This window comes from Macrobrachium nipponense, chromosome 46 (assembly GCF_015104395.2).
Source record: "Macrobrachium nipponense isolate FS-2020 chromosome 46, ASM1510439v2, whole genome shotgun sequence".
Lineage (NCBI taxonomy): Eukaryota > Metazoa > Arthropoda > Malacostraca > Decapoda > Palaemonidae > Macrobrachium > Macrobrachium nipponense.
Window position 1 is genome coordinate 47,546,758 of NC_061106.1, and position 12,500 is coordinate 47,559,257.

At 33.9% G+C, this 12,500-nt stretch overlaps 1 protein-coding gene across 1 annotated transcript in view; it reads left to right on the top strand.

The window, feature by feature from the left end:
• The window catches only part of LOC135215010 (glutamate receptor ionotropic, kainate 2-like), a 112,102-nt gene that overhangs the window by 85,569 nt on the left and 14,033 nt on the right, over positions 1 to 12,500 (top strand). The window contains 4 exon segments of the mRNA XM_064249550.1: positions 404 to 427; positions 7,168 to 7,320; positions 8,236 to 8,348; positions 9,219 to 9,324. Coding sequence (XP_064105620.1) covers positions 404 to 427; positions 7,168 to 7,320; positions 8,236 to 8,348; positions 9,219 to 9,324 — 396 coding nt within the window.

Genomic DNA, 12,500 nt, shown 5'->3' on the forward strand with positions numbered 1-12,500 from the left:
TATCTTTATCTGAAGAAATCAGCTCCAAGAACCCGTAATATTTTTCTTACGGTGAACGTAATTAGATTGTAAAAGTTTAAATAGCCGCGTTTTCAATCGTGTCTTTCCTGGAAGTAAGATAAACACATTGCCAAACCAAAATCGCCATCTTTGTATGCAGGCAGAATAAGATTTTTTTATGGATGTCACAGTTTAAGCTCTGCAAATATTCCTACCTATATATTTCGTCTCTCTAAGTAAATATTATTACTGTGGATCCTTCTGTTGATATATGTATAATATGTATATATTTATACTGATATGCTGCATACTAATGAAATGTCTTTTTATCTTTGAGCTTATCTGTGGTATACTTCGCTGAATGCTAAATGAGTTTAATGAGGAATTACATTTTTTTTTTCAGAATAGCAATATGACATTTCTTAAGGTAAGTGTTCAATTGGGTATTGTGCCTTGCAATTTTTCTCTAAGCATAAATACTCAAGAAATTTAGCATAGTTCGCATTATTAATAACATCCGAATTCAGTAACATTTGTTGCCTTCAACAAATTGATACAAACATGCTTTTACTGTTTGCTAATTTTTTTTATTATTATTAATCTAAACTATACAGTGAGTTTGTATATCACGGCCTTCACTTTGTATGACAGTATTATGCATTTAATTTTATCGATTGTGCTTATTATTTCATCGTCATATAAGTAACTCTATATTTTAATACCCTCGAGAAGACAAGCGCTCGAAAATCCAAAATAAATATTTGCATTAGTACATCCGACTTGAAATAACTTTTCCTGTTTCTAAATCAATGAAAAGTGAGAATTTCCACTCAGTTTATCGGCAAGTTTCAGAATGAGCATATGAAGTTTATATATATATTTTTTCATCAATAATTTGTTTTTATTTCTTGATAAAAGTACATTTTTTAAATTTACAGAAGCTTGGTTGTAAGTGATGTGTTATTGAAATTTTTTTTTTTCATTAATTAGAGGCAATAAATAATTTTCCATTTATTAGTTCGATGTTCAATTTTCGTTGAAATATATCCGGTAATTCCGCGTCCCTTAATTCTTCGTTATTATTCACTATACAGTTTATTGATTATGTGAAATTATCGTTTTACGATTGATAAGAAGAATTACTTTTAATGAGCAAACCTCAAATCACTCCTTTACGCTATGCTACGTCAAACCGCCCAAAACTGCCAATAAACTCCTATCTCTAGGAAGGATTTACTGTACTAAAGGACCCTTTTGTATCCTTTTTACAGCCTCCTGCGTAAATAAAGGAAAAAATGGGGCAACTTAATGGTCTGGCCGCATCATTATCTCACTTCCTTTCATGATAATGGGCCACAATGAGTCAGGAATGGGGAGTTTTCGCGCTTAATTGATTGTACCATGCTAATGTGCCGCTCTCCAGCTCTCCGAAATTTGGTTGTGGTAACCTTTCTTTATTTACCGTTTGATTTGTTTATATATGTATTTATTTATTCATTTATTTATTTATTTCTATAGCAATAACGTCAAAAATAAACGTAACTTTTCATAAGTGGAAAAAAGGAGAGTTGGCAATAATTTCATTGGTAATGTAGTCTTTTTATACTCATATTTTTATTGATATATTCAGTACTTTCAAGGTGAAATATTTCGTTCGTTTCTTCCATTTTGCTGTATCGAGTTGAACAATTGAAGGCAAGAATCGTGTGGTGTATTTTCAAATGAGCTTTTTGTGTCTTATTATATTATTAGATTCATATATTTTTATTGATACATTAAGTGCTTTCGAGGTGAAATATTTCGTTCGTTTCTTCCATTTTGCTATATCTAGTTAAACAGTTGAATACAAGATTTGTGTGGTATATTTTCAAATGAGTTATTGTGTCTATTTATTATATCAAAACTGTTGTGTATAAAGCAAATCGCTCTAAATCTTGTGGATAATCGAGAAAACGAAGTCTGATGACAATAAGAATGATGAAATTTGGTTATAAAATCAAATTTTAATTTTAAAGCAAAATTCGTCTTTTTCCTGAAATTTGACTAAAACTAATCACTAATTTTCAGGACCCTATTTAACTAAAAGTTAAAAAAATACATTCTAAGTAATATATGTTATTAAATCACTTAACTGAATGAGTTAAAAAGGCTAATGAGTGAAATAATTCACTCATTAGCCAAGGGAATTGTAATCTGATAGTCTTCCTTCATGAATGTATGACTTTTACTTCCTTCGTGAATGTATGATGGAATACGATGACCTGAACAGAATCTAACCTGATTTTGTAGCTTCAAAAACCTGCAATTATAAAATGTCAAGCAGAGCGCATCTATAATGGACAGCACACGCCATGAGGCATTTTCAAAGAGTCGGCGCTTATATATATAGATATATATATATATATATATATATATATAGTAATATTATATTATATATATGTATATATATATCTATATATATATATATATATATATATAATACATTATCTATATGCTCAGTAAAGGGACGTCTACGCGAAAGATCTTGCGATCCTCATTCGTTTATTTTTCCTCGTGGGCCATAATCGGTACATATATGAAAATATATCATTTGGGAGGTAAAGTGAATTTAGATATTAAAGGACATTTGTAGCTTGAATTGATATATATATATATATATATATATATATATATATATATATATATATATATATATATGTAATATATATATCTTCGACGTAACGTTGCTGTAAATTTGTCGGCCAGTAAGAAACTGCATTGGTATGCAAATGGATTGGGACGAGCGTCGAGCAATGCATTTCGGGCACAAAACCCTTTCACAAAAGTTTGAGTAGCAATTCTGACGAAAATAAAAAAAAAAATAAGATAAAAGAAAAAAATTCTTCTTGCGATAAGCAATGGGTACGCAAGGCGAGGTTTTATTCGTATGCTGTGTATATGTGTTTTTTTATTATTATTTTTTTGTTCCATACTCCCACCCCCGTCTTTCCGTGCGACAGTTATCATGTCATATCTTAATATTCCAGCAGACTTTTTGAAAGGCTAGTAGCTCCTCGTGCGTCCTACCAGGAGTCCAAGAATGTCAAAAAAAATTATATTCTTAAATCCTGTGAATAAATTTTTCGCATGTAACTTACAAATAGATCTAGACACTATACAGAGCCTTCTCAAGTCTCGAAAGCTTTATGTTTTGTTTAGCAATGTATTTGTATAGTTACGTAATTGAGAATTTGAATTTGTTTTCCATTATTTCATTATTCATCTCGTGAATTCTCCCGGGAAAAATTTATTAACATTTGCTCGGCATATCATTTATTATGATTCGTTACATGTGTTTCGTTTAAAGAACTGAAAACCATTAATATTCTACCTCCTTGACAAAAAAAAAAAAAAAATCAATAAGATCGATCTTCCTTCACTCTGGCTGGCTTAACAAATGATAAATGGTCCCTTCTTTGCCTTTCCGAATCCTTCACCTGAAAGCCCTCTGCTCATATAACACTTATTTTCTTCAGCTACCAATCCAGTTGTCGAATATAGTTTGTTCTGTCATGAAATGGAGTTATATGTAGTAGACTCTCTCTCTCTCTCTCTCTCTCTCTCTCTCTCTCTCTCTCTGACTTGCCACATTTTGGCACCCCTTTTAGGAAGTGTCTGATGTGCTCCCCTAATGAGAATTGATTTCATCATCAAAGAACAGAGCGAGAGAGAGAGATGTTATAACATTTCCTCGTATTATTTCATCATTATAAGAGCATCGTCATTTAATGCCTTGATCATTTTATTAGGGACGTGACGAGGAACCTCCACTGAACGCATAATATTTCGAGCGATCAAGCTTCGCCTCGGGAGACACTGTTTCGAATTCCGGCCTGCGGAGACAAGGGACGACCTCCTCTACCTAAGGATGAGTGATTCTCCTTCCTCCTTTTGTCGAGGGGGTCTTGAAAGACCAGGAAATGTGCCCTTTTGGGGGAGGTCTCTCAGTTCCCTATCTTTCCCCACCGGACACGTCTTCCTTCGTACCGCTCCCTCTTCCTTTATCGACCTTCGTCATAAAAGTGAACTTTCTCTATCTCTCTCTCTCTCTCTTCCTCGACCTGGGGTGGGTGTATTTTTCGATGACCACAATGGTCGCGAGGAGAGGTTTGATAGTGGGGAGTTGATATATCATGCACCATCAGTTCTCCGGTTATCTGTCGAGATTCATGGAAGGGATTAATCCCACTAGCTGTCTCTTGGTCTGAAAGAAGACTATTGACAGAGAAAGAGAGAGAGAGAGCTACAAGGAGTTCCAAGGATTAGGATGTCTCAGAGACTTATTAGTCCATCCTAAGAGGAGACATCGCATGCTCACTTATCTCTAGGAGCAGGTTTTACTTGCATTCAGTGTCCTAATGATTTTGTCTAGCTTTCTTTTAAACTCTTCCACATTGTTGCTGTTCACAACTTCTGGTGGCAGTTTATTCCACGTGTCACATATCTTGTATGTTAAGAAGTTCCCGCAATGAGATGTGTTGTATCTCTTCAGTTCTAGTTTCCATCCACCATTTCTTGTCTGATTTTAACGTAAATAGGTTACTGTCTACTTTTGTTATGCCTTCCAGTATTTTTGAATATTTCTATCAGTTGTCCTCACAATCGTCGTGTTTCTAATCCACACATATACTTAGAGAGAGAGAGAGATAGAAGAGAGAAGAAGAGGAGAGAGAGAGAGAGAGAGAGAGAGAGAGAGATACGATTAGGGAAAAGACAGGTTTGTCAACTCACACAACAATTGCCGCCAAATGATTGATCGCTGTCTGTCTGTCTTTCTGTCTGTCTGTCTTACTCTTAACCAACTCTTCTGTAGACTCCCCCCAGGCAGAAGATTCCATCTCTAGTCTCCCTTTGACCTGATTCCAAAACTTCTCAGTCTTCGTGACCTTGTTATCTTGATATCTTGATTCTTTTAATCCTTCTTTCCCTTTTTTGACTCAGCCGTGCCTCGGCGTTGGTTTCTTTCTATACCTGCTTCCAGCCGTGTATATATATAATAATAATAATAATAATAATAATAATAATAATAATAATAATAATAATAAAATAATAATAATAATAATAATAATAATAATAATAATAATAATAATAATAATAATAATAATAATAATAGCAACATAGTTGCCGACGATATGCAGATATGAAAAGAAGATGGTAGCCGATTAGGAAATATGATATATATATATATATATATATATATATATATATATATATATATATATATATATATATATATATATATATATAATCATATTTCCTAATCGGCTACCATCTTCCTTTCATATCTACATATCGTCGGCAACTATGTTATTATTATTATTATTATTATTATTATTATTATTATTATTATTATTATTATTATTATTATTATTATTATTATTATTATTATTATTATTATATTATAAAAACATTTAGTAGCATGAGCCTTGGAATGAAGAAAAAATCCTCAGATATGTTTGGGTACAAATATATTTAAAAATAAAGAGCTTTCGGGAATATGTCCGATTCCCATTTTCGAATATATTCCCGAAAGCTCTGCATAGATTAATTTGTTATTATATTTTAAATATTTGTACCCATACAAAACTGAGGATTTGTTTCTCCATTATTATTGATATATATTTTTTCTATCTCAATCTTCCTATTCAACTGGGTGGTATTTATAATTTGGGGTTCAGGGTTTAATATTCCCTCCTTAAAAGTCCATCACTTTTTTCACTATTAGCGCTGTTTTTAATATCACGCTCCTCTCCCTGAGTCCTGCAGCTACTTCGGCTTCCAGGTTTTCCAGGTTTTCCAGGTTTTCCAAGTTTTCCAGGTTCCTTTTCCAGGGATCCGAGGATTATATGGGTACAACTTCCACTGGCATATCCCATATCCCTCTTAATTCTGTTTTCGTGTCTTGATACTTCTAATTTTTTTTTCTTTTGCATATCCCATATCCCTCTTAATTCTGTTTTCATATCTTGATATTTATCCTTTTTTTTTTCTTTCTTTCTCATCTACTCTGGTGTTCAATGGGACACCAGTTTATTTTACTATTATTAAGCCATTCTCTTTAATTTAATTTCCCTAAAAGAGGACATTTACCAAATTATCATTACTATATCATGAATCTGTTATGTGTTGTTGCATTTTCCACATCTTCCTCGCAGTAAGTAAAAATTCCATCCCTTTCCACGTCCCGACGTTGTTTTATCAATTCTTGCGATCTTTGTTCTTCCCTGGAAGAGCTGATATTGCAGGAACCCAATTTTCCCCAAACGCTCTCACTTTTCGCTTTCCTCCAAGAAGCGCATTACCGCACTCACCCTCCTTCATAAGAAAAAATAAACAAAGAAGAAGAAAAAGCATTGCATGAAAAGTTAAACATTTTCTAATAGAAAAGTGGTCTGGAGTAGGTGAGAATTCTTTGGGTCGGTTAGAATATTTGTATTTCAATGTCGCTTAGTGTGTAGTTTTCAATAAAGGAATTACTCACATAATTCAACCCCCCCCCCCCACAAGGCTCCATAAGACAGACCAACCTGATTTTTATATTGAGAAAAACAGTTTTCTAAAAATAGCATCTTTTTCTGTGCAGTGATATTTATAAGTACCACTTAATAAGTTATTTTTTTACTAAAAAAAGAAAACAGGTAGCAATGTTCATATTCCTCTCTCACCCCCAGTTATTCAAACTAACATGTTTACATTGAAGGTTCATTTTTCCATATGTAGTATTCAGTTATAGCGCCATGTTTTATTAAGCGGGTTTTTCATTGGTAGATAAGAATACAATCCAATTCTGATTTTATTGTTTTCGGATCAAGTAATATGGCTCTCACAGCAATATGACCGTAAATGTTCTTGTTGCTCCTATCAATATTTCACGTACATTCTCTCTCTCTCTCTCTCTCTCTCTCTCTCTCTCTCTCTCTCTCTCTCTCTCTCTCTCTATTTGATCTAAAGTCATCCTCCACACAACTATCGGCAGTTACGATATGGGTATTGTTAAAAAATAGCAAATTCTCTCTCTCTCTCTCTCTCTCTCTCTCTCTCTCTCGTTTCCCATCTCATCTCGCGTGCCAGGTCATATCCTCCGCTCTATGGGTTACCAATCGCCTCCTTTCTTGCAAACCACCACAGACGGAGGTGGCGCTGATGTACGATGCAGTGCAGCTTTTCGCCAAAGCGCTGGACGACCTCGATCGCTCTCGGCACATAGATATCACGCCGCTCGACTGCGATGGAGACGCAACGTGGGTACACGGGAACTCTCTCATCAATTACATGAAGTGGGTGAGTTTTCCACCTCTCTCCAAGGTTTTGTTTGTACTTCGTGGATGTCTTTCCTCTCTCTCTCTCTCTCTCTCTCTCTCTCTCTCTCTCTCTCTGTCTTCGTCTTCGTCTTCGTCTTTTTCAGTTACATGAAATTGGTAAGTTTCGTTCTCCAAATTTCTTTTTTTAGTTATTCTTGCCCATATCTCTCTCTCTCTCTCTCTCTCTCTCTCTCTCTCTCTCTCTCTCTCTCTCTCTCTCTCTCTCCTTATAGATTTATTGCTAATTTTTATAATTGATGTTTAAGCAAAACTGATAAATTTTACATTCTCTCTCTCTCTCTCTCTCTCTCTCTCTCTCTCTCTCTCTCTCTCTCCTCACCATATACATTTATTACTAATTGTCATATTCTTTGAAAGCTTGAATTTCAGGTCAATGGCCCCCACATGCTTGTTGCATATGAAGAGGCAAACATTGTTGAAGAGGGTGATACTATGTATGACGTAAAATAAAATAATACAAATAATAAATAATAACTAAATTAATAATAATAATAATAAACATAATACCAATAATAATAATAATAATGGGAAAGAAAGTCCTAACAGACTATGGCTGTTGATTTTGTGATTAGATATACTATATATAATATATAATATATATATAGATATATATATATATATATATATATGTGTGTATATATTATATATATATATATATATATATATATATATATATATATATATATATATATATATATCTTAAATAAAAAAATCAGCAGACATACTACTGTGGATTTACTTTCCCATTTTATTGTCTCATGTGATTATGACTTTGAATTATTAATTATAATTATAATAATGATCATTCATTTCTCGCTACTGCTTCGCAATCCTCCGTTTAAAATGAGTGTTTGTCTCCCTCTTCAATAACCAGGTCCAAGTAAACGGCCTGACGGGCCTCATCAAATTCGACACCGAGGGGTTTCGTCGGGACGTGTCCCTGGACATTGTGGAGCTCACAAAAGACGGACTCATTAAGGTGGGGAGGTAAGATCAGCTCTCGTTTTCTGTCGCTTCTGGAATCTCCCGGCACCAATTTTCTTGGCGTGGTCCTGTTTCTTATACTTATTTGTTTATTTATGTATTTATTTAGTTATATATATATATATATATATATATATATATATATATATATATATTATATAATTATTTTTACTTATTTATTTATTTATCTATTTAAAGGCAACAATGATCAAGCTTTTCATTACTGGTAAAAAGAGTCAGTAGTAATCAGGTTTGGAACATTTATAATAGTCGTTGCCTACTAGGGTATGGAATCCTTATGAGCATATTAAAGACAGCAATTCATGCTGTTATGTGAATATATTCTTTCTAAGAATACGAGTATATAACATATAGAAGTGATGTACACATACCGATGATTAAACTCAAAGCCTTATACTAGCTTAAAAATAAAGTTTTTTCAGAGAAGTCTCGTACTATTGGAACATTATCACTCCTTATGCCTTATCGTGAACATTCTCTTCTCTCTCTCTCTCTTCTCTCTCTCTCTCTCTCTAGATGGACCTCTGTCACGTGGCCATTGTAAGTCCGTCAGTTCATTGATAGCTTCAGCATAACCACACATTCTCTCTCTCTCTCTCTCTCTCTCTCTCTCTCTCTCTCTCTCTCTCATATGTAGTCATTGTAATTCTCTCATGGTTTATTGATACCTTTAGCTTGAGCACACATTTTCTATCTTTAACTCGCCATCTGTACCTCTCTCTCTCTCTCTCTCTCTCTCTCTCTCTCTCTCTCTCTCTCTCTCTCTCTCTCTCTGTCATTTTCAAATCAGTGCTCGTACCACTCAAAGCTTAAACGATTAAAACCCGTCTTTTAATCATTTCTATATTCCAGGTGGGACCCAACCAGTGGTGCCAACTATACCAGATCGTTCAGCGAAGTCCAAAAAGGCATCGTGGAAAGTTTGCAGAACAAGACTTTGATCATAGCGTCTGTTCTCGTGAGTATTATTGTGTTCGTTTCTTGCATATTGCATTTATTTCGCGCGTAGGGATTATGAAAGTTTTTTTTTTTTTTTAACTCGCTGGTTTCTTTGTAATCATTTTCTCGTTCACGGGTATTGCGTACTAGGTTAATCAAATTTCCATTTTCTGCCGTATATATAATTGCCTGTGATTTGTCCTCTTTTGTAGGAAACAATTACATACACATACATACATACATACATATATATACGTATATATATATATATATATATATATATATATATATATATATATATATGTATATTTAATATTATATAATATATATATATATATATATGATATATATTATATATACATTATACTATTCGAGCTACAAATGTCCTTTAATATCCAATTCGGTCTACCTCGGAATTAATATATTTTCATATATGTAAAACCTAGGGGGAATTTTTTAGTTGATAATAATTTCTATCAAACAAAAAAATTAAAAAATTTCCCCCCTCGGTTTACATATATGAAAATATTATTAATTACCGAGGTAGAGCGAATTTGGATATTTAAAGGACATTTGTAGCTCGAATAATTTATATGAATCACGGTGATGTGATAATTATTCAAATATATATATATATATAATATATATATATATATATATATATATATATATATATATATAATATGTAGTATACACTCCTTGTGATTGACCTTCAATTACGCATGCAAACAGATCAAGCCCTTTCTTCCAAGTTTATGCAAAACACAATGTTGCATAAAATCAAACGGCCAGACTGGGAAACATTCATATTAAATTTCAATCCAATTCCCCGTGAGTGAACGTTTCTAATGGGAAAACAATAAACGGGAAAGGACCGTTTTCCATGATAACACCTTCAGCTACGAATTCTTCGTGTGAGGTACACTGTCTCCTTCCCTCCCTTCAATTTCAGGTACAAAAAACCGCTTAATTAAGTTATGCTTATCTTGGTGAGTGGTAATTAAATTCCTTCTCTCTCTCTCTCTCTCTCTCTCTCTCTCTCTCTCTCTCTCTCTTTCAAAATGACGTACACTATGAAACTGCTTGCGATCCTGGTGGGCAGAACCGACCCTTAATTGTCTTTCCATATGGATGATTAAATTGAATACTGGGGCTCACATTCGTCCCCAGTGACGTTATTAAGAATAATCGTAATGTAGCACTATTTTCCGAGCGCCATTTATCCTAAGTTTCATTAAGGAAACTTAACTTTTCAAGGATAGAAAGAATTCCTGCCCTTGTGGAGATATTTCCTGTATTTAGAATGAGAAATACTTAATGGAAAATGTATGTTTCCAATTAATTATAAATGTCAAACCTTTATAAATCATCTTTTTGAATAATAATAATTAATAATAAATAAACTAATAATAAATAATAATAAAAATAATTGAATAATAATTAATAATAAATAATAATTAATTAACTAAGACGCCAGAAAACGAGGAAACATGACAATACACAAAGCACTCCACCCAAGAGCAAATACGGACTGACTATACATAACACAAAAGGAAGGAGGGAGGGGACTACTAAGCATAGAGGACTGCGTCAACATCGAGAACAGAGCACTGGGGCAATATCTGAAAACCAGTGAAGACGATTGGCTCATGAGTGCATGGGAAGAAGGATTGATAAAAGTAGACGAAGACCCAGATATATACAGAGACAGGAGAATGACAAACAGAACAGAGGAATGGCATAAAAAACCAATGCACGGATAATACATGAGACAGACTAAAGGACTAGCCAGCGATGACACATGGCAATAGCCACTGAGCTCAAGAAGGAAACTGAAGGAATGATAACAGCGGCACAAGATCAGGCCCTAAGAACCAGATATAATCAAAGAACGATAGATGGAAATAACATCTCTCCCATATGTAGGAAGTGCAATACGAAAAATGAAACCATAAAACAACATAGTAAGCGAATGTCAGCACTTGCACAGAGCCAGTACAAAAAGAATCATGATTCAGTAGCAATAGCCCTCCACTGGAGCCTGTGCAAGAAACACCAGCTACCTTGCAGCAATAAATGGCACGAGCACCAACCTGAAGGAGTGATAGAAAACGATCAGGCAAAGATCCTCTGGGACTATGGTATCAGAACAGATAGGGTGATACGTGCAAACAGACCAGACGTGACGTTGATTGACAAAATCAAGAAGAAAGTATCATTCATTGATGTCGCAATACCATGGGACACCAGAGTTGAAGAGAAAGAGAGGGAAAAAATGGATAAGTATCAAGACCTGAAAATAGAAATAAGAAGGATATGGGCTATGCCAGTGGATATTGTACCCATAATCATAGGAACACTAGGCACAATCCCAAGATCCCTGAAAAGGAATCTGGAAAAACTAAAGGCTGAAGTAGCTCCAGGACTCATGCAGAAGGGTGTGATCCTAGAAACGGCGCACATAGTAAGAAAAGTGATGGACTCCTAAGGAGGCAGGATGCAACCCGGAACCCCACACTATAAATACCACCAAGTCGAATTGGAGGACTGTGAAAGACCCCCTCCCCCCCAAATAATAATAATAATAAAATAATAATAATAATAATAATAATAATAATAATAAAATAATAATAATAATAATAATAATAATAATAATAATAATAATAATTATGGTAAAAAAAACTCACAATCAAATGAAAAAAAAATTATATAATAAAAAGCCTAATTACAGCAATACAATTTACAATTGAATTGTTGATTCTTACATTAATAATAATAATAATAATAATAATAATAATAATAATAATAATAATAATAATAATAATAATAATAATAACAGACAGGACGGAATGGGTAGAAAAGATCAGACAATGGATGAAGCCAGATACAGAGAGAACAAAGATCCCCTCCATGAAAGCCTGCAACACCAAGAAATTAAGGGAGGGAAAGAAAACAATGAGGTCAATGAAAATAATGAGACTAATACACACCACAAATATCACAGAAACAAATAACTTGACATATGCAGGAGCAAGATTAGTATCAGAACTGATGGGGACACGAACACCAACATCACCAGCACAACCAACCCAACAGAAACCAAAACAGCAACCGCCTTGGAAAAGGCGCCTGGAAAAGCAAATCATGGTGATGAGATCTGACTTGAGTAAATTGAAAGAGATGGCAGAAAAAAGG